The sequence below is a fragment of the Motacilla alba genome, chromosome 4 (genome assembly GCF_015832195.1).
Source record: "Motacilla alba alba isolate MOTALB_02 chromosome 4, Motacilla_alba_V1.0_pri, whole genome shotgun sequence".
Classification (NCBI taxonomy): domain Eukaryota; kingdom Metazoa; phylum Chordata; class Aves; order Passeriformes; family Motacillidae; genus Motacilla; species Motacilla alba.
In genome coordinates, this window is record NC_052019.1 from 57,653,713 (window position 1) to 57,675,275 (window position 21,563).

The window sequence follows — 21,563 nt, forward strand, 5'->3', positions numbered from 1 at the left end:
ACATGCCAGGTCTAGCTGCATCCCACAGCCATATGGGGTGAGACCTAAGCAAACACCAACCCTCTCCTCCTCCTCTCCCCTGCCCTGGTTTCCACACAAAGGAAACTGGGGCATGCAGCTTGGGTATGGGCTCTAATAAATTCTGTCAGCGTGTCAGCGTGGGTAATTACTGATCTAGGACCTGCACACTGCCTTGCATCAGGAGGCATGGGGGAATGCAATCATGGCAGGGTTGGATTTTAAAGCTAAAGGATCTCCTGGAAGCTCTTAAAGAGAGCTTGGGGATAAGGAGGTTGTCTCTTTGTGGATAATAAGCAGCTTAAAAATAGGAGACCAAGGGTAATAACAAATGGACATCTCTCACAAGTAACGGAGGTTACCAAGGAAGTTACCACAGAGCTGGGGCCTGGGCTGAGAACTGTGCTCATACATCATATGAGAAAAATCAGACCTCTGGAGGTGACAGAGCTTGCTGATGGCTCCAGACCTTGAAATCAAGAGCTGCCTGCGAAAGACTGCTGAAAAATCCTGCAAGTCTATGGGGCTGGCTGACAAAATGGAAGGTGAAAGTCACTGATTGGACAATGCAGACAGGATAATCATCTCCCACCATCCATACAAAGTAACAAACATCACACAATAAAGAGTCCTAGGTGTAACTTGGGATAGGTTTTTTGGGCATTTGTCTTTTGAAAATGCTTGCTTAGTGTTCATCAGAAAAAAGCAAAGATGTGAAAGAGTTGAGAGCAAGACAGAAATTGCAATTTTGCTGCTACATTCACTGTGCTCTAAATCTAGTGTGTAAGTCTGGTCTCCTCCCAAAATTAATACAAAGCATGAGAGGAGGAGCTGAGGATGGCCAGGGACAGCAGGCAAATAGCAGATATATACAGGGGAGGTCAAACTGACTCACTGATTCTTCAGCTCACAGAAGAAACAACAGGACTAAGTGATAAATGGCATGCATGGGATGAGAAGGATTATATCCACTATTACTGCAAACACAGGAATGAAGTGGCACTCCATTAAATTATCAGCCACCTGCTTTAGAAACATCTCCAACAAACAAATATGCATAATTAAATTGCAGAAGCAACTGCCACGGAACATTTTAGATATCAAGATTATAAATGTATTCAAAGAGGTAACAGGCAAATTCACAGAGAAAGACACAGAAGGGTTATTAAGCACTGCTGAAATGCAATCTCATATTCAGAAAGTACCTAAGTAATTGCTAGAATGGGCAAATGAAGAAGCCCCTTGTCTGGATCTTAAACTTTCTCTGGCCAATTTAAAGGATAACAAACTCTGCTAGAGGAACAGTTTCTGACATTTCCCTATTCTTACAGATCTCCATAAAACTACAGTATCTCCTGTTTTCCTTTAAAGCTTCACAGTTTGAAGCAAAGCACTTCAGAAATTTAAGAAGTGTTGAGAGATAGAGGCATTAAAAGGCACAGCCTTTAGAAATTTATGCAAAGAAACCAAATCTATTGCTTTGCCCAACCAATGACCTGCTTACAAAGAGAAGAAGCCCAAAAAAAAGACTTGGAAAATCCAGCTGAAGCATGTTACATCTATTATGTACAGGTATGACAGCAGTTCTCCAACATTTCTTTTTTTTTTTGTCTGCACTACTGTCGAGTGGGTATGTAACAAAAGCCCTTTATGTACTTTTCTGGATGGGAACTGAGCCATACTTTATGAAAAAAGTAAATAGTAGTAACAATGTACATAAAAAATTTACTGATGAAAATATTCACTTTTCACTGCACTGACACTTTGCATTAATTCAGTATTCCTCACCAAAATAATACATGCAAGCAAAAACCATGCAGGGAGGATCACCAAGGAGTGATCCTTGCTGACCTTTTAACAAGACCAGTGACTGCACACACAATTTATCAGCAAAAATGAACACTGACAACTCTTCCCAACTCTGGTTGTGGCAATAATAATTGAAAATGAGGGATTTGGAGGCTGCCAGATGACAGAGATTACAAAAATGTACCTAAATTTAGAAACTACAGGATTAGCAGATTGCAAGGGAAGACAAAAGGGTTAACAGCCATCACCCTGCCAAACATAAAAGCAAAAAAGTAATCATTTAAACAATAAGTGAAGTTTTTTATTGGCTTTATCACCATTCACAGACGATCTAACTAATTATCCCCCCCAAGCCCTGAGGTATATGAGGTTATAAAAAAAAATAAAGGTGATTTTAAATATTCAGCTTGTTTTATTACATTTATCTTTCTGCTGTTACCATAGAAATCAGAACACCAGGAAGACTTACAGGCTTCAGCACTGAAAGGGCACAGAGAAGCTGCTGCATCCCTGCATTGTCTTACCCAACACCAAATCCTAATGGTCCCAGCTTCCACTGGCATATTATGAGGGGGTTTAGGAACATCATGAAAATGTTATTTACTAAGAAAATGTACATAATTATTAAATGAAGGTTTTTAAATACAATCTTAGCTGTTTCACTTCAGCTACATAGTAATCCTTAATTTAATTTTATGGCTTTCCTCAATGTTACATAATCCTCTTCTCATCCACATCCCATGACAACGCTAGCACAGAAACTTCCTAGAAATCCCCTTGTATTGCTGTTTTTCCTGCCCCTCTCTACCTCATTTGCTCTACCTCAACTGTCTAATTTGAAAATTGTATTCTCTATTGTTCATCTATTGCCAGCGTCAACCTTCGTCTCCTTCTAAATTTAAAAATTCCACACTTGGGGCAATTACCAAAGGCATAGCATGAGAGGTGCTTGCAATACTCCCTTTTTATTTTACTGGGAGCAAAATCTTATGCTTTAAAGTATCTGTTTGTATAAATTTGTGGTAAACTTAGTTAATTACATACATAGTACATATTTTAAAAAAATGTAAAAATAAATATATATCCATTACTACCTTCTGCTCTTAATATTTTGTACATAATATTAAGTAAAGTCTCTACTGAAATGTTTTTACTGTAAGGACTGAGCTGCATATGATCTAATACATAATTTCAGAGATGGAAAAATGACATAACTGATCCAAATGGTTGTGAAAGCTGGCTCCGGTTTTAAACTCAGTTTTTCAAGTTAAATAATTTTTGGTACCTTATACAATACCTAGTGCTGGTTTTCATTAGGCAAACCCTCAAGTCCTTGACTAGGGTAAAAAACCGACGACAGCATGAAGTGCAATGGCCAGGAAATTCAGAACCTGCACACTTCTGCACCTGTGATTTATTCTTTCTGCTGCAGATGACAAACTGAGAAAAATCAAAGGAGCAAGAAAACACACAGCACATTAGTCATGCAGTGCATTTGCAAAATACTGTTGAAATATTGATGCTGTACTTTAACGTACTAAAGTGTCTCCACACAGTGTGTCTCAGCATCACTGAGCTCTCTCAGTATCCCACATCACTGCTATTTTACAGCCAGCTAAGGCTGGAATGGTAAATAAGGTAATTTGGGTAGATTTGTTAAAAATATGAAATGATTTTGAAATTTTCAGTCTTTTCAGAAGTAGCTGCAGATTTAGAAATCTACAGAGAGACAATGTTAAACCTAAATGCAAAAAATAAATCAAGACCTGTGGGGGAATTCCAGGGTTGGGCTTTCCCTCTGGGGCTTTTATGCCAGCACAAATCAATATCTAGAGGAGGAGCACGGGTTGAGTTTTAATATTCATCATCAATGCCATCAGCTGTGTTTCTGCCTTAAGGAGAAATAAGAAGCCACCATGCATCTTCCTTAGGGGAAGGAATGGACAAGCAGTACAGTTTGCCATGCGGGATGCAGTTCTGGCTTCCAGCTGGGAGGAGGAGATGTGCTGTGAGCACGAGCTATGGCCCCAATGGCAGCCTATGTCCCACAGCTCCCACTGGTTTCCCACGTTGTGCGAGTGAGGATCCCTGCCATTCCATGTCTTGGCTCCTGCTGGGTTTCTGTTGGCAGTGCTGAACTTGTAAATGCTTTTTATTCCTTCCTGAGCCTCTGAAAGTTTGCCAGCCAATGCCCTGACTTAATGTATGGGTGGAAGCAGATACCTGGGATGTTGTCACCAGTAGCCGGCGGACAGCAACTGCCTGAGCCCGTTAAAACCTGAGCAAAAAGGAGCATCCCTTGCCTTTCTCTGGAATTCAGGTATCTGACTTCTGCACTGCAAAGACAGAAACTCCTACTTTTGAAAGGCTGGGCTCATTTCTTGTAGACATGAACTGTCACACCACCTCTTTTCAAAAATGTTGAGGACTTCTCCTTCAAAAGGGCACAGCCAGGGAAAGAGTCATGGTAGCCTTTAGTTCTACAATTAATTCATCCAGTAAGGGAAAATGCAATGGAAGTTGCAACTAACTGCCCTACCTTCCAGAACCATGCCTTGGAAATCCTGTTTAAGGCTGCACCCTGTAGTAAAGAGTATTTTGCAGAGTTTCAGCCAGAATCCCTGAAAATAAGCTGGTGTTACAAACCGTGGGGTTTTGTACATCCCTTGCTTTGCTCTTGCACCCATTCTAGCCAGCACTACTTGATTTTCTGCTTTCAACTGTGTATTATTTTACTCATGTAATGCTCTGGACTTAGATTATTCACACATGTGCCTGCCTCAGGTTGAATTAGATTAGAAAATTTTAGCTAAAATCTTTGGTTAAATCTTAAAAAGAAATTTTCACTCTCCCTTGAGTTAAATAAACTCTTTTTTTTTCTTTTCTTGCAAGATTTTGGTTATTTTTGCAGGAGGAACCTGAAAAGTCTCAGAGCTTAGGGTTTGAATTAGGGACAGTCTTTTCCCATGTCTGAAGAAAATCTTCCCCATTAATATCTCTGTTCTCCCAAATCCCTAGATCCATTCAAGGTAAGGCTTCCTCAGTAACAACAAATGAAGAAAAACCTCCTAGAGTCTCTCACTACATAATCCTTACATCTCATCCAACCTGATCAAAAGAGTCACATGGGAAAAATATTATGGGATAGTATAACTCAAGGGTTTTGTTAAGGATACAGTAAAGCATGTACCTTAAGGGCTTAAATTATGATTTTGCAGATGACCTTAATTTTGGAATTTTTCAACTTCTTGAATTTGAGTTTGCACAGCCTACAAACATAACTACAACATTTTTTGAGCGTTATCCCATATGCAGCAGTCATTCTTTAAGAGTGTCTACCTTCAATACGAATTATGTGGTGCCACGTGTATCATGGTCTTCTAAAGATTTACTGTGGATTAAAAACCAAAGCTGCATCTACAGAATATCAGTTTTGATCACAGCCACTACGTTACAGAAGAAATGGATTTAAAAATGCACATGCCATAACTTAAACAAACACAACACAAAACACATTTTATGCCTCTTTTCAGGCTGTTTTTTTAGGCATTTCTGTGACAGGCTGAGAAGCCATTTTCTTATCCCTCAGTTAAAATCTTCGTGTTCAGTTAAGCCCAATTAAATCAATGGAATATATGCTTGAACCATAAAGACAAACAGTACACTTAATTAGATAGGTAGCATGACTAAATGAAGACAGACAAATATTTCCAGCCTTCCACAAGCTTAACGGGAAACCAAACCACATATGAGTAGGGAGGCATTTTGCACTGTATTTATACAATCAAAGCTATTTCACAGCTATTAACAATACGGATCCTCATTTGTTATTGGCCTTGTTTACAGGCCTTTAGAATAAGAAAGAAAACAAGATCATATATCATGGCCCTCCAGAAACATTACAACTTCCTTTTATTCACATTAGTTAAGAGTAAACGGAAAATTCATTTAACGCAAAACAAAGCCACATAATTCCACTAATGCCAACCTCTACTTTCACTCATTTTTAACTGTTCATTGAAGAAAATGCTGAACCCTCTGGGGCACCAAGGGCATGGCCAAGGACATTGCTTATTTTTTTATTGTAGAGAAACGGGAAATGACCTCTCCAGACACAATATGAAGAAATACCAAGAAAATCTTGGCCAGGTGATAACAGAAATGTAACTTTCTCAAACCAGTAAAAGGAAAGGCATTGTAAAGCATCCCCTTTCATTCTGCATCAATTAATAAAATGTCCTAAAATGCCAAGGGCAGTAAAACACTCAGAAAGTTTCACCAAGTAAACCTCAAGGAGGTCTAATAAACTCTGTGGCACAGAAACAAAGGCCAGTGCTTATAATTACACAGCACATTTCCAAGTTCAAGGTACTCAAAAAGTAAAGGTAAGACCAGCCTTCAGCAATTTCAGAGCAAAGCTTCAAAGCACTTCATGAACAGGAATACATATTGTATTTTGTATTACGGGAATGGTTTCTGCACTGAACTGTATTGTACAATTCCAGTAAGTAATCTCTGGCCTTACCTCAAAACTGGGAAAAGCGCTGCATCTCTTAACTTAGAATCACAAAACAGTAGCTTGGGAGGGACCTCTGGAGGTCTCAAGTTCAACCCCCTGTTCCCTGCAGAGCTAATTTTGACAATGCAGCAAGCTGCTTGGGGCTTTGCCCAGTGAAGACTTGGACATCATCTGGGACCGAGACTCCAAGGTCTCTCTGGGCACCTGCTCGGCTGATTCACCATCTTGTTAGGAACTATCTTCTCCTGCTGCCCAGGAGGCAGTGTGTTGTTCCAAGCTTGGGATCAAAAACTCTAATTCTTCCCCTGAGCACCTCCATGAAGAGCCAGACTTCATCTTTTCTATAACTCATTAGGAAGCTGAAGGGTGCAATTAAATCCACATTGCACCATCAGGCTCCCCACTGTCCCAATCAGCCCTGACCACCTCAGCCAACCTCTGCTGGCTCTCTGCAGATTCTCAACAACTTCACTTTGCCAGAGAGCTCTAAACTCGGGCTCCAAATGCAGTCTCAACCAACATTCTGAGGGGCAATGTGAGAACCTGGAACAAATGCCTGCCATGATGCCCAGTGAGTATGAAACACAAGCAAAGTGTTCCAGAGATGTGTCCATTACTGTTTCAGAGTGAACACCAAACGTCCTACTCTTTCAGCTCCAGGGAAATTTCTTGCACTGATTAACTGCTTCAAAAGGCCCTGCCCTGTCCCCCTCTCACATCTCCTGGCAATTTTTTTTCCCCTATTTATAAGCAATTGCCTTCTCTCTGCAATAAGTATATTGCCAAATATGCAGGAGACAGACCACTATCTCAATTACATATCTGGCTTGGGATGTTTTAATTTTGCACTCCTTTTTGCAACTGGATCCCTATCTCAACCTCAGTATAATGCTACAGGCACCTATCTTCAAGGCTTGCAGCATAAAACCCTCAATTGATCTCAAATTCTCAAAGTTGCTTCTAGCTGCAGTAGAACAAGAGCAAGCACACTTTTATTTGCAAGCAGGATTGATTTTTCTGTCCAATAAATTCTGACCCCCTGACTGACTTTCTTGAGACGAGGGAAAGCTGCTTTTGTGTTTGAACTGTTAGTCTACATTTCCCCCAGGAGAAGTAAACTCTTCAAAGTTCACATTTTCACTTACCTCTAGCTACAGATACCTCTTTTTTTTTCCTGTGACAGTTCTCTAATGTTCAAGTCATAATGGAGGTGCTTTCAACATGGAAAATGGCTGACACTATATTTTCAGCCACATGAAGTAAACAACCAGTTCCCTCTCTTAAAAAAACAAAAAACCCAAATCAAACAATCCTTGTTTGATATTGCTCACTGCTTCGGGACCCATCTCATACTCATTAATTATTTAGAGATTCCTAAATCAAAGACAGACTATTAAGATGGACAGCGACAAAGCATCTTTTCCAAGAAAAAGATCTCAGAATGCATCAGGAGATTAAGTGGTAAGTTATTTTTTGTTAATTCTTTTACTACTTTGTGGTCTGTTTTTTTTTTTTTTTTTTCCCCAAGTGCATCCATATCCTATTGATTATGTCTCCTTTTTACCTCTAAAGCCCCCCCCCCCCCAACCTTCTGGGATAAGCAAATGATGTAAGCCCCGTTTGACTGCCTGTGCATTCACTTAGATTTTTGACTTTACTGTCTTGTAATAAACACTAGGAGAATGGAACAGAAATTAAATTATAGTCATCAAAAGCAAAGCACTAAACATACACAAACATAAAATATGAAGGAACACATACTCAGACGGAATGGTTGATCCTTCTTTTTGTCTGAATGCATCATAAAAGAAGTTATGTTTCATTACTGAAAAAACATTTTGGCTTCCTTCATGGTCGCAAAGAAGGGTAATTAAGACTGTCAAGAAAACACATTGAACAGCTGTATATTGTTAACAAAAGCACCATTATATGACTGCTCCGAAAAACCCCAGTAATTTAAACATTCACATTTCCTAGAAGCTGGATATTTTTCCAAGCTCCAGTAGATACCAAAAAATGTTCTTTTCTATAAATTGTGGTTGTGTATCAGTCACATTTCAAACCAGTGGGATGGTCCCAGTTTGAGAACACATCCCCATACATAAGGAGAAATGGACGGCAGTAATCAAAGCTTTGGCAATTGAAATGTGAGTCACTGAAAGATATTAAAACTTCAGCTGCTTTTTAAGCCAGAATTAGCTGAAATTTTCTTAGACTGCAAGTATGCCTGAAAAACCAAATAAAGACAGCAATCCTTCCAGCCTGCACTGAAAAGGGCCATTAAGGAATACTTACTCATCGAAGATCAGGTCTGGAGCAAAATAGAGGAACTGGCTGTTTGTATGTTTGTACGACCTCCAACTCAAGGCAAACGATGACAGACACATCCATGAATACTGAATTAAAGTAATTTGGTCCTCGAGAGGCAAGTTTCTAAATCCTAGAGATCAAACCAGAAAATACCCATGAACTACAAGGGCTGGTCAAACCATCACCAAACACATTGCTCAGTACTTTTCCAGTATTCACAAACAAGAGCAACACTCCCAATTTGGAAAAAATAAAACTGTAATTTTTCAGTCCAGTGACAAAACAAGTTTTCTCTTCTTAAGAGGCTATTACTGAAAATGAAAGCTTTTTAAATATAAATCACAGACATTTGAAACAAACTTTACATAAAATAAGAAAAAAACTCAACTATCTTCTCTCAGAGGTTCATCTCACACCCCCCAGCTGCCGGTTTTCTCGACACAGTCCATGGATTAGAGATGCAATTTGCCAAGCAAATATTTCTCTGAACTAAAAGTAACAGGGAAGTGACATCTCAGCAGATGACTCACGGTCCTACCTGGAAGTATCTTTGCCCACTTCACCACCTGAATCATCTGCTTGCCGGCCAGGCGGTTTAGGGTGGAGAGCAGGTACTCCGCTGTGTCTGGCTTTGAGCTGTCATATCCTGCGTACACGATCTCCGGCTCAATGCTTTCAAGGATCTTAACAGGAGAGGGAGTAAGTGCTGGTGAGATAGCAGACATGTGGGGGACAAGTGCAGTGTTGACAGAGGGCTCGGTCACGGGTGCGATGTACGTCGTCCCTTCCTCAGGGCTCTGCGGGGGTGGCTGCTGCCGTTGCTGGGGTTGCTCCTCGTGCATCCCTTTCAATTTCCCCAACTTTTTGGACTTCCGGGCTGTGAACATGAGCAATGTGAAAACCAAGTCAGTACAGAAAGCCAGAAAACCTTGGGCTTTATACAGGAAATGAAAGCCAAAGTATAATCTCAAAGCTCTTAAGTGAGACAGGCGCAGCACCTTGAGAAATACCTCACTGCTTGCGGCATCGTCACACTGGAAGAAGGACCAAAAGACACCTCTAAGCTCATTTTCACTGCTTCAATGGATGTTTTTATACATGACAGAATGTCCAGTATCTGCCTCCATACAGACATGCATAAAACATCCTAGTTACTGTGGTCAGTGCCAACTAAACATTTCAGAACTGTAATCACTTATCACCTACAAGACTGCAATTCATGATCTCCACTGCATTGGTCATCAAAAGAAATCTGCACAATATTAGCAGACTCAGAGCCCTCCTAAGCTTTTGCCTCAACTTGAAATGTAGTCAATCCATTTTGAACAGCTCAAGTTAGTCAGGTCCCGTTTTCTTTTTGCTGCTTTGATAAGTCCACAACAGCTTTACCCATTTCTCTTGAATATTTAAAGCTTAAATTAAAGAAGAAAAACTGAACTTCATGTAACATCTTTCCCATCTTTCTCATTGCTATCAACATGTCTCTGATGATTTGCCTTCCCCTTCCTTTCATTTCCTTTTTTTTTTTTTTTTTTAATTCTACCTACCCTACTTTTCTTTACTAGGTACTCTTAGAAGCCAGCAACGCTATGGTGCTTCGACTCCTTGAAGAGAGGCCAGCCATTCCCTGTGGGCTGCATTCCCAACTTTGCCATAGCATGAGAAAAGAATTCAAATTAAAAATCAAGACAATTCTATTAAAAAACCACACACAAGGAACCAAACCAAGACCCCATCATCATCCATTTTGCAATAGGGAAATGTAACAGCAACAACAAATAATCTTTAAAATCAATAAATAATGAACTACATTTAAGTGCAGATCTTTCAGAGTAACTTCTCTCAAATGAAATCTTTTTAATCTATCTGAACACAGCTAAAACCCTTGTCTGGACTTTTGTCTTCCTCTCTTTTGATTCTTACAACATTCCTTTTACTGGAATCAGTAAATACAAGCTTATCTCACTCCCACTTGGAATACTATTGCAAATAGCCCCTTCCTTGTCCATATCCTTTCCCAAGTTTACCTCCTCAAGTTTCTTCCCATCATCAATTCCTCTCCCCTATTTTTCCTTAAAAATTTCCTTAAATTCCTTTTCTTCAATTCCAGGATCCTTTTTGAACACCTTCCACCTCTCCAAAATGTTCACTTCCGCTCTAGCCCAGCATGCCATGCCACGTCCTCCTGGGATGCTTTCAAAGCTTGCTCTACGCGCTTGTTCCTGCTCCTCTTTATTTACACTGCAGGAAACTCCCCAGCGAGACCCACAGAACCACCTCATTACTCTTCTACAAACCAATGCTTTAAGAAACCCCCTTCAACACCAGAGCTGCTGCTGCCCTCAGACCATTTCTGGTGACAGCAGCCATGAATATGTCACTGTTTCCTTGACACTGGGGCTGCCTGCCCAGAGCCAGTGGCTGGGAATGAGCGAGGCAGGATACAGACGCCCAGGGTCCAGGACAATGCACACCCAAGTGCAACAACAGCCTGCTGTTTTCAACACTTCCTTACTGGGACAGTAACTTGAACTCAGAGGAGATGGTTCATCCCAAGTTTCAACAGAAAAAAATTATTTATTAGGGTAAACATGAGGCACTGCTACAGAAAACAGTGATGTTACTACTCATAGACAAGATCTTGAAGGTGCCCAAAGAGATGCTCCTTGACTATGGGATTCAAAAGGTAAAAATAAAATTCACTGCTACTGCAGCACATCCTGCATGGAGCAGGGAGTCCAAAATCCTAACATCAGTTTGTAGTCGTTTCCATCACACCATGAAAGATCTTCCTGTCTGATCTCAGTGCAAACAACCCACAGATAGCCTACAGAGAACTTCAGAGATCTTTGTTTAACTTTTATCGCTTTCCCTTCTGAGAGCTGGAGGAAATTAGGTGAAGGAAATTAATTTCATTGATTCACTTCAGGATGTATGTCTCCCTTTGAGAATTCCTTATTTCCTCCATGCCTGCAAACATACAGACCAAGTGAGGCAAGTTGAATTTTTTAATAAAATGATTGAATATGCAAATAAAAATGTACTGCTCCTAATAAATTTAAAGTTCTTTTGTTCAGCTAACCACATCTACTTAAAAACTTCCTAATTACCAAAAAACATTAGCATAGGCTACCTAAGAATAGCTGTCCATTTGGAGTCATAAAGAAGAGGTGAGACACGTATCTGTCAGCAAAGGTTTCACTGCAGCTTAATCTGTCTCAAGACACAAGAATTGTGAGGAGATTCTTCTAAAAGTTTGTTCAGATCCTATTTTTTACTTTTCTGATATGAAATTCTTTAAAAAGCTCATTCAAACAAAGAAGCACAAGTGAAGGATTTTTTTTAATCCTCTGGTGTGTCAAGCTACATGGATGCAACATCCATTCTTCAAGATGTCATTTTCAACTCTAATATCCAAAAATCCACTTTATAAAGCAGCAGCTGATAATTTTGTTAAACAAGCATTTTCCTCAGTCTGCAAAATAAATCAGAATGAGTTATAGGCAAAGTAGACAATCCTGGAAAGTTCAGTCCTGAAACTGAAAAGGAAATTAAAATGCAGTTGTTCCCCATGTGATGTAGTTGCACCTACATGAGGATGTCCTGGTGAAATCACTGTGAGCACTAAATATAGTTTGCATTTATCTTAGAAAGGCAAAGCTGGACTTACAGATTTTTCAACAAAAATCCCAAAAGCAAAGCAACGATGAGCAAGCTCAGCTGAATGTCTGATAATGAGCTAACAGAGCCACTGGACACTGAAAACAGAGTTTAAAAGTAAGCCTGAAGAGATAGAGATTAGTGTTTGCTGCTATTATTCATTAAGTTCTTCAGGCACTATTTTTTTTTCTTTTCTTAAAATAGGACTAAACAAAAAGAACTCTACAAATTTTTCATGTTTACAGAGGCAAAAAAAAATGCATTTACACCATAACTATACCAGAATAAAAAAGTGATGGTTTACCAACTCCATCAAGTACCTTGCAGCACAGATAACTGATCACATACTTAAGACATAAGTTTGTATGTTCTATTCTCCAAGAGTTTTTTATTAAAAGAAAAAAAAAAAAAACCCAAGAAATTCTTCCACGTATAAAACTGGCATAAAAATGTGGTTTAGTTTCATTTTCTTCCATTATAATGCCTTTAAAATGAAGCTGAGAAAAACATTACTGCTTGACAGTCATGTTTACAGTGAAGAAAACTGTATTTTTCATTTGGCTTCATGCCAGCACTGTAGCTCAACTGGTTTGGTAACTCCCACAGAAACCAACAAGTAAAGACTAAATACAAACTGAGCAGCACATACTCCGAGGTGCTCTTTAAAAGCTGTTTTTCACATCTGCTCTCTCACTCCAATACCAGCTACAAAAGCCACCTCTGAAATGGAGAGTAAAAGCCACGCTCATCAGGATTGCTCCCTGAAAACGCTCAGGGAATCCCTGGCTCCCCACACTGACCAGGGGATGGAGCAAGCTGGGGCATTTCCAGTGACAAAGCTGAAGTCTGAAGCCTGTCTGGGGTTAGGACAAGGGTTTCATCCAAATGTCTGTGTAGCAGTGACTGCAGGACTTTTTGCCCCCCTGTTCAGTGTTGTTGCAGGCAGAATATTATGTTAGAATTCTCCTATTTTTCAATCACCTGAGACAGAGTAACAGGTGAAGAAAAACAAACAATAGAGAAAGACACTGCAGATATTCCCGAGGTTAAAATCTCAAATATCTATAATGACTTTTGTTGAGTATTTTAGGCGGTCCTTATGCTCCAATTAAAAGAAATAAGGTGTAACATTTAAAAAGTCACAAACCTGGATTTTAAAAACGCACTTCCAAAAGCCATTCTCTGCTGCTCTAACAATAAATAGTGGAACAAGTAAGATGCAAGTCAGCTGGACAGCTGGTTCCTTAGTATTGACCCCTCACATGGAAGTCTCCTGTCCCAAAGCTGAAACAGGGATCCTGCCATCTCAGGATGGACGTTTTTGTGCCACCTGTGAAATGCTGAATAGGTTTCTAGTTATCTGCAACAGGGAATGCTACTCTAGGTCCAATAATAGGACATTTATCTGGATGTGGCCCTATTGTAAAGTGGTGTTGGAATACAAAGTAACATGAACATCAGCTACATTATGGCATTCCTTATTTTTAAGGGTAAAGCTTGAGGGTTTAGGGTAGCCACAAGATAGGTAAACTACCACACTCTCTTTTCAAAAATATCATAGTAAACTTAGAAGTTTGTCATTTACTATGACAAACTTACAACATACTATACAAGTTGGGTCTAGAGGGAGATAATATATGTAGATTATATACATTATATACTCCCTTTGTGCCCAGGGAATATAAAAATATTAAGTTATGTACTCCACAGACTCAATCACTATTTTTCATAGGCTCAAAATTAATAATTTTCATCATACTGTTGTTAAAAAAATGGGATCCGGAAACGTCAAAAAACAAAATGTTTTTAGTGCTCAAATTTAGAAGATGAACAATGTAAAACGCTCAGCAGATTCACACTTGCTTCCAGTACTCAGAAAGTAAAAACAGTAAGCTAAGTCTGAAGTTTAAAAAATAAGCTGTAGTTCTATGTAGGGTGCATCACAAGACTTGCGATGGCACTCCCCTGGAATCTAAATTTATTTTTTCTTAAAGATGATATTCAGAGCTTGCCTTGATGTCCATCAGAAAATCATGTACTGTATACCTAAAGTCATCATTTAGGTGACTAAGATCTTTATTTAATCCCATCTATAAAGCTCTGCCAGAGCGAGGACCAAGCTGATCCTGACCCAACAGATTTTTATTATATTCTTTGCATGTTTGAATCCAGGGGGGAATATCAAAAGCACATTATAAATACATATGCTACCTCTAGTGTAAAGCAGAGAGCTTCAGTGGAGAGAGAGGGGAAACCAGAATGGACACAGCAGAGGACACAAAAAGTGGTGGATGTTTAAAAAAGATGTAAAGGAGAAGAGAAAGCAGCAATTGGGGTAAATACACAAAATATAAAAGACAAGGCAGGGGAGGTGCAAATCACTATATGCACTTCAGATGAGGTTTAATTTGGGGTTATTTCTAAGTGTGTGTTGTACCACTAGTGGTCTAGGCAGCCTGAGGGTAGACAGTATGCTGCAAAACAAACTCACTGTGGCCACCTGTAACTCTGTATCCAAGCCAGTGAACACCTGCATTTCAAACACTTGGGTTCCTCCACTGAGGCCCAGTGCCCAAGCCCCACACCTGAGCTACAAGCACCACCTCCTGCCCAGCCTCCACAGCTGCCAGCTTTCTCCCTTCCACCCCATGCCAAATGCTTGAGGATTTCCCTGCACACCCTGCCACTACCACCTCCCTCTGCTCTCCAAAAACAACCTCCAGGACCTTGCTGCACCACAGTTACCAAAGGTGCCAATTCTCCCCTCGAGGCAGCTCTGACTCAAAGTAGATTCTTCTCCAAGCCCTCACTCAGCGCCTCCACCTTTGTACAATAAATGCTCCATCAAAATGCCACTCTTTTCTCCTCTGAATCTTTTCATCATGTTTGCCTGGTGACTTTGCCTCACTTACTTCAATGAGCTGACATCTGTTCTCATTAGCTATTTTACTGCTACCACAAATAGTGTTTTCCCTTCCCCCAAATCTGTTGTATCTTGACATGAAAATTTTGAGCTATCTTGGTACAGACGTTTTTTCACTTAGTTGTCTAGCACAATGGGAATGAGATTTTGCTGAGAAATTTCTAAAGAATAATACAGACTTCATATGTACACACACACACATATGCCTGAGAATGCATGGAATAAAGTGAAAAGCAGTAATGCAAATAAGATCTCACAGCATTACTCCATTTTCCCTACAAAGTGCACTCAAACACACTTATTTTCTTCCAGAAACACAGAAGGAACAACCAAGATAGGACCCTAAAGCTTCCATAAAACCCATTACCCACTTAGGAAAGCAAACCACTGAGTTTCAGGTAGCTCCAGAAGACGAAGAACCTCTAACTGTGACCCCAAGTGTTAGAATCATAGAATATCCTGAGCTGGAAGGAGCCCACAAGGATCCATGAGTCCAACTCCTGTTGAGCCATGTGTGAAAGGAAGGATCAGGTACAAATCTGGGAGGCACATGGACAAGCAGACGAGTCACTGCTTTAACTGGAGAGACCAAGGGGAGGAAGCAAACGAAAAGCAACTACTGAAGGAGGGACAACTTGTACAGGGACTTAAAAGGAGAGCACAAAATTACTTTATCACGTAAGACACGCTGCCAAAAGGACTCGACTCTTGCAAAGCAGAAGCCTTTCAAGGGTGATTTCTGCAGTAGTGTTTGGGATATGCCGAAGAGACCCAGTAGTCTGTCTAAATATGCAAAGAAAGGAAGACTGCAGATGGTAAGGAAGAAAACAAAGGTCCTGGCTTCACATGGCAAAATAAATTTTAAAATCTGTTTCGGACAGCTGTGACCCAGAGGAGAAAGTGATAGAAAATGCTATCGCTTGCTGTTGAGCCTGAGGAATCAGCAGTCTAATAAACAAAGTGAAGAAAATTACCTAATTTCTTATCCTCCACTGGAAGAAAGAAGTTTTTACTGGACAGGTAGCTCCAATTTAATGATTGAATTCAGTGGAATGAAATTGAAGGCATAACTGAAACAATGACATAGTCTGGCATACTGTTTACTGATTAATAAATAACACTTTAATCTGACAGGACTGGACAGCTTAAAGACAAGGAGTAAATGCGCATGAATGGAAATGTCACATTTTATCTGCCTTTGGTCAGACCCTGCAAAGAGCCAGGACCATCCATAAGTGCAATTCTTATTCTTGGCTTACATCTGGATACCAAAAAGGGAGGTACAACACAGATAGAAGAAAGAGCTTCGGATGCACATTTCAATAGTAATAGGGTACTATATTCATTATGTTCACCTGGATGTATTTTGGTTCATTATTCTAGTTTGGATTTAAACTCCTAATAAAACAGACTGCAACTAGGTAAATATTACTTTGGTTACTTATGGAACAATCTCAGAAGTGTTTGCATTTTGCTTTGTTTGGAACAGATTCTAATAAATGTTGCAGTGCAAAGCTGCTGGAGCACAGGCCTGTAAAGCACAGAAACAATGTATCTGAAGCAGTTTATCCGATCGCCTTGAGCAGGATCAATTGAACTTTGCCCAACTCAGTATGTTATTAATCTCCAATAAAGAGAATTCCACAATATCCCACCACTATATAACCACTCAGTGTTCTCCCAACATCTCCAAGGTTGCGTCATTTTTGTCTGCAGTAAAGTTGATTTCTCCCCATCATTCCCCCAGTGGCCAAAAAGAACAACTTATCATTCCTGTCCTCTTTTTGAATTGAAAGACCGGTATCATGACCTTCTTAAAGCCTCTCCTACACTAACATGAAATGAGTTTCTTTGACTCTTTGCTTCTTTTTTCTTTTCCTAAGCATCTTATTATCCTTGTTCTTCCCTGGACAGTCTCTAATCTGCACACACCTTTCTTCAGATACATGATATGAAATTTCAGGAAGATCCAGGTTAGATCTTAAAGGAACCTTTCTAAATTTAAAGACCTGATGTGTGAAAACAGAACAGGTTAACAAGGGACCTGTAGATACATTCACACTGGACAAGTCCCAGAAGACATGAGAGACACGTCCTTCACAAAGGTGCCATAGGTGCTGCAATCCCACCAACTGGCACAGGAACACACATGACAATTTTGCAAGGCTGCCCCATCCCCACCACCCTGCCCAGAAGTGCTGAAACCAGACACAATCATCAGGCCCACACTTGCCAGGTCTGACAAGAAACAGAACGATTCCTTGGCATCACATAAGACTTTGCCTATTTTTGCAACAATTTCACCTCGCTGACTTTAACTCATGATCATCACACAACTGTGCTCTCCTTTCTTCCCTGCTCTCCCTCAGCAGTTGCTCTCAAGTATGCCATTTCCCCATGCCTCAACTTGCACTTCTCAACATCCCAGTCTGTACCAAAGTGCCATCACGTTGCTTTCCACCACTGGAACTGAAGATGCTTTTTTGAGTTCTGAGCCAAATTTGTAGATTTACATATTTACTCTCTACTTTGTTATACATGTAATCATTAGAATTATTACTGGATCCTCAACAGGACAGTACTCCAGATGTCCTTTCAGTATAACAAGGAACCACTCTGGAAGAACACTATTCTGAGTAATTACATGCCCACTTAATGAGAAATCTTGTGATATTTTAATGAAAAATCCACGTTTTCTTCTGATTACACTTACGGCTTGAGATACTGAGCAGTGAAAAGCAAACACCTGCAGGGAGGTGGCATCTCACACCAACGTTTCCACACAGCAATTGCCTCAAAAATCTTCTTTTCTGGTGAAAACCCAGATCAAATCTTGAGTATTTTGAGGTCTGACCCAAGGGTGAAGCTCAGGTTACCCACCTATCTATCATGTGGGATGGGGATGAGCACTGGGAAGTGTTTGGGTAAGAGACAGAGGAATTAATCCCTTTTTTAAGTTGAGTTTCAGGCTAAGCATTTATGAAGAGACAGCGGACAGAAGTGACAAAAGAAAGCCAAGATCCAAAGTGCATTTTACAGGAATATTTAGGTTGTCAGGGAAAATGTCTAACACATTTGCTTGTTTCTCAGCAATCCTCAAAGTGATAATTAAATGAAAAATAACAGTTTCATAGGGGTACTCCTCCCTGTGTGGGAACAACTTTCACCAAATGCCAATTAGTGGTTTCCTGTTAAAATCAAATCAAGCTGGTTTTGATAAAGCTTTTTAATGAGAAATGGCTAAAGTATGAAAATTTCCCCCCATATATATTGCATATTAAATCCCAAAATCACATAACACAATCTCACATCTAACATTTTTGGTATATAAAACTCTCTCTTGTACTTCTTCATTAATTTCAAAAGAAATGCATTTACTAAATATTTAAATCAACCTATAAACAAAGCCTTAAAAAAAGGCTTACAAAAGTAAATTATAATGTTGATGAAAGCCAATCTTAATCAGTCCTTTTCAGATGCTCCCAAAACTCATTTTTTACTGATTATTTATTCATTCTTCAAGCATATGGCAAATTTAATAATTCTTGAGCTAAGAGTTGTCTACAAAATGCATCAGTGGTTTTGATTATTCTATTTGACATCAAATAAAGACAAGCAGCAAAATGTCAACAACAAATGCAACGATGAGATCACCTACAACTCCAAGACACCTGTTGGAATGAAACACCAGCAGCTTGAACTGTGAGCATTGGTAATAATTTTATGTAAAAGAAAGTTAAGGAAACTTTGGAGAACAGACTTTGACTGCACCAGACTGAGTACTCTCGGCTATGGTCACTGGTTTCTGCCTTATGCCAAGCGACAATGCTCCTCCCACGACACCCATTCCCATCCAGACTCCTGCAAGGCACTCCTCATCCAAGTCTTCTCTCTTACATTTATTTGGGTTGATACCAAATGTTCCCTGTCTGTTACATGATTTATGTGCCCTCCATCCTGATCACAACACGATAAAACCCTGACAGACACTTACCATGTATAAAACTGCATATTTACATTGGAGACAAAGGTTCTCAACAAGTGTTTCAGAGTCCTTCAAAACCAAACTGTGCCCCAGCACCTCTCTTTCTATATCTTGAGTGCTCAGACTTCCACTCCATGGTAAAGGGTGTTTCATTTTTGTTCTTGCTAGAACTAAGCTTTGTAAGTGCTGCCTTCCCTCTGAGGTCTTTCTGGGTATGTCATTACCACACCCACTTGATTTTTTACCCCCAAGCAACAAAAATTGTGAGATCCTTTGTCTCCTCATCTGTATGACTTCCATATCCCCAGTTTTTATCAACTCAGATTTCTGTCAAATGACAGAAATACTTCTTACTTCTAATACACTGAATGCTGCTGGTCTGTCCCTCATCTTCTAGAAATTATCTACCCCACTTCCCAGAGCAGCAAAGCCACCTGTGAAATACGACCAGGCTGTTTATCTTCTGCAGTCATCTTGGCCATATTTTTCACCATCTAGTTCATGATTAGTCATTAAAAAAGAAAAAAGAGTATAACCCTGTTAATCTCCTGCTTCAATAAATCACCCTGAACTCTGTAGGAAATATCAAGCATTACCTGGGGTAATGACAAATCTGTACCATCACCCGTTTGTATGATCTGGGAAAGCTGATGGCAGAGAACCACAAAAGCACACAAATCACCAGCCCCAGTGTGCAGGAAGACGTGTACTGGGTGGTTTAGAAACACTCCATGCAGCGCCTTCACCTTGCCTCCCTCTTTGTTAAACACCAGCTTCTCTCTGCTGTGTATTTCTAAGACTTAAATGTGCTCAATGTTCCCTTCATAACCTGCTGGGAAATGTTCATTCTACTGCCATTGGACTCCAAGGGCTGCTTTTTGAGCCAGGTAGGCCTGCCACACCTCACACTTATTTTAGCAAAACACAGATAGAAAAAATGGAAAGCCATGCCCTTGGGAATTGGTGGGCAGAAAAAAGCAGGAAATAAGATTAATAACAAAAACCACAATTCAGCATTGTGAGCCCACCCTACTTTGGCCAAGGCTGTTGCAAGCATGGCAAGTTAAATCTTCATGCCCTGTTATTCAGGTGGAAATTCTCTGAAGCAACAGCTCGGTGAAAAGGACAAGTTCCTCCTGCTCCTACAGCTTCTCTCATGATGGGGAAGTGAGTAATGGAAACACATCATCACAAACCACAGGGGCAGGTTTCTAAAGGCTTCTGGTGACAACCAGCAGCTCTGGAAAAAGAGGAACAGGAGACACAGGCAGGCTTTCATGGCAAAGACTGCGCTTTTACTGTGAGGAAGAGTAAAAAGGATATGGACTTACAGCACTGTGGAAGGAAACTGTAATAATAATATCGCTGTGGAAGTGATAATTTAGTGATTCAGGAAAAAACAAAACATCACCAAGAGCTGCACATAACAACTTTGAGAAATGCTGAAAATCTTCCTCTTAGAAAACTGTGATCATCCATCTTGTGTTTTGAACCAAAGCAAGGCACCATGTACAGAATGTGAAGCTCTGGGGAAAGAGCAGGCTCTGAGCCTGCACAGGGAGTGCTGCACAGCCAAAATCTGACAGCACCCCCAGAGCCTGCGTGCACAGCACCACTGCAGAACACGAGGCAGGCTGGGACACACACTTCCAGCAGGAGCCCAGCAGGGATACAGCTCTTTTGCAAGGCTGGCAACCAAGGGGGCTGTGCCTTGAACGGTACAGTGGAGAGTCCAGAAGATAGAACGGGAAGTCTGGAGTCCAGCAGCCCCATGCCAAAAGCCTGAAAGGCTGTTCCTGGAGGCAAGACAAATGTTGCTGGCAGCTGGGCACTTGCAGAAGGGAGAGCTGGAATCAGGAAAATGTGAAAAAAACGAAGCATGAACCCGATTGGGAGTTTGAGGTGTGGGCTCTTGAACCACTACAGTGCATCTTCTCCAGCTGCCTTCGCACACAGAATAAAATCATCAGCAAAAAGCCAAGTACAAGGACACACTTTGAATATTGCTTTTAATTGATGCCCAAGAGATTACTCTGACATTACCAGTCCTCTTCAAAATTCTGCATTTTTAACTGTCATTCACAAATAATTTCTTAATAGTTGTTGCATGTGACTGTTCTCATAATTATCTACAGTATTCAAGAATCACAGAATCATTTAGGTTGGAAAATACCTTTAAAAGCATTGAGTCCAACCATTAACCCAAAACTGCCAAGTCCACCACTAAACCATGTCTCTAAGCACCAGATCTACGTGGTTTCTGAAGGAAAACATCCTTCCCTGGGCAGCCTCTTCCAATACTTGACAGCCCTTTCAGTGGAGAAACTTTTCCTAACATC

At 40.3% G+C, this 21,563-nt stretch overlaps 1 protein-coding gene across 10 annotated transcripts in view; it reads right to left on the minus strand.

Moving 5' to 3' along the window:
• NR3C2 (nuclear receptor subfamily 3 group C member 2) overlaps positions 1-21,563 on the minus strand; it is a 190,276-nt gene that overhangs the window by 22,192 nt on the left and 146,521 nt on the right. For all 10 annotated transcript variants that reach the window (XM_038135797.1, XM_038135799.1, XM_038135793.1 and 7 more), the window contains 2 exons: positions 9,195-9,533; positions 8,642-8,786 (listed from right to left, as the gene is read on the minus strand). In XM_038135797.1, coding sequence (XP_037991725.1) covers positions 8,642-8,786; positions 9,195-9,533 — 484 coding nt within the window. The remainder of the gene's footprint in view (positions 1-8,641; positions 8,787-9,194; positions 9,534-21,563) is intronic.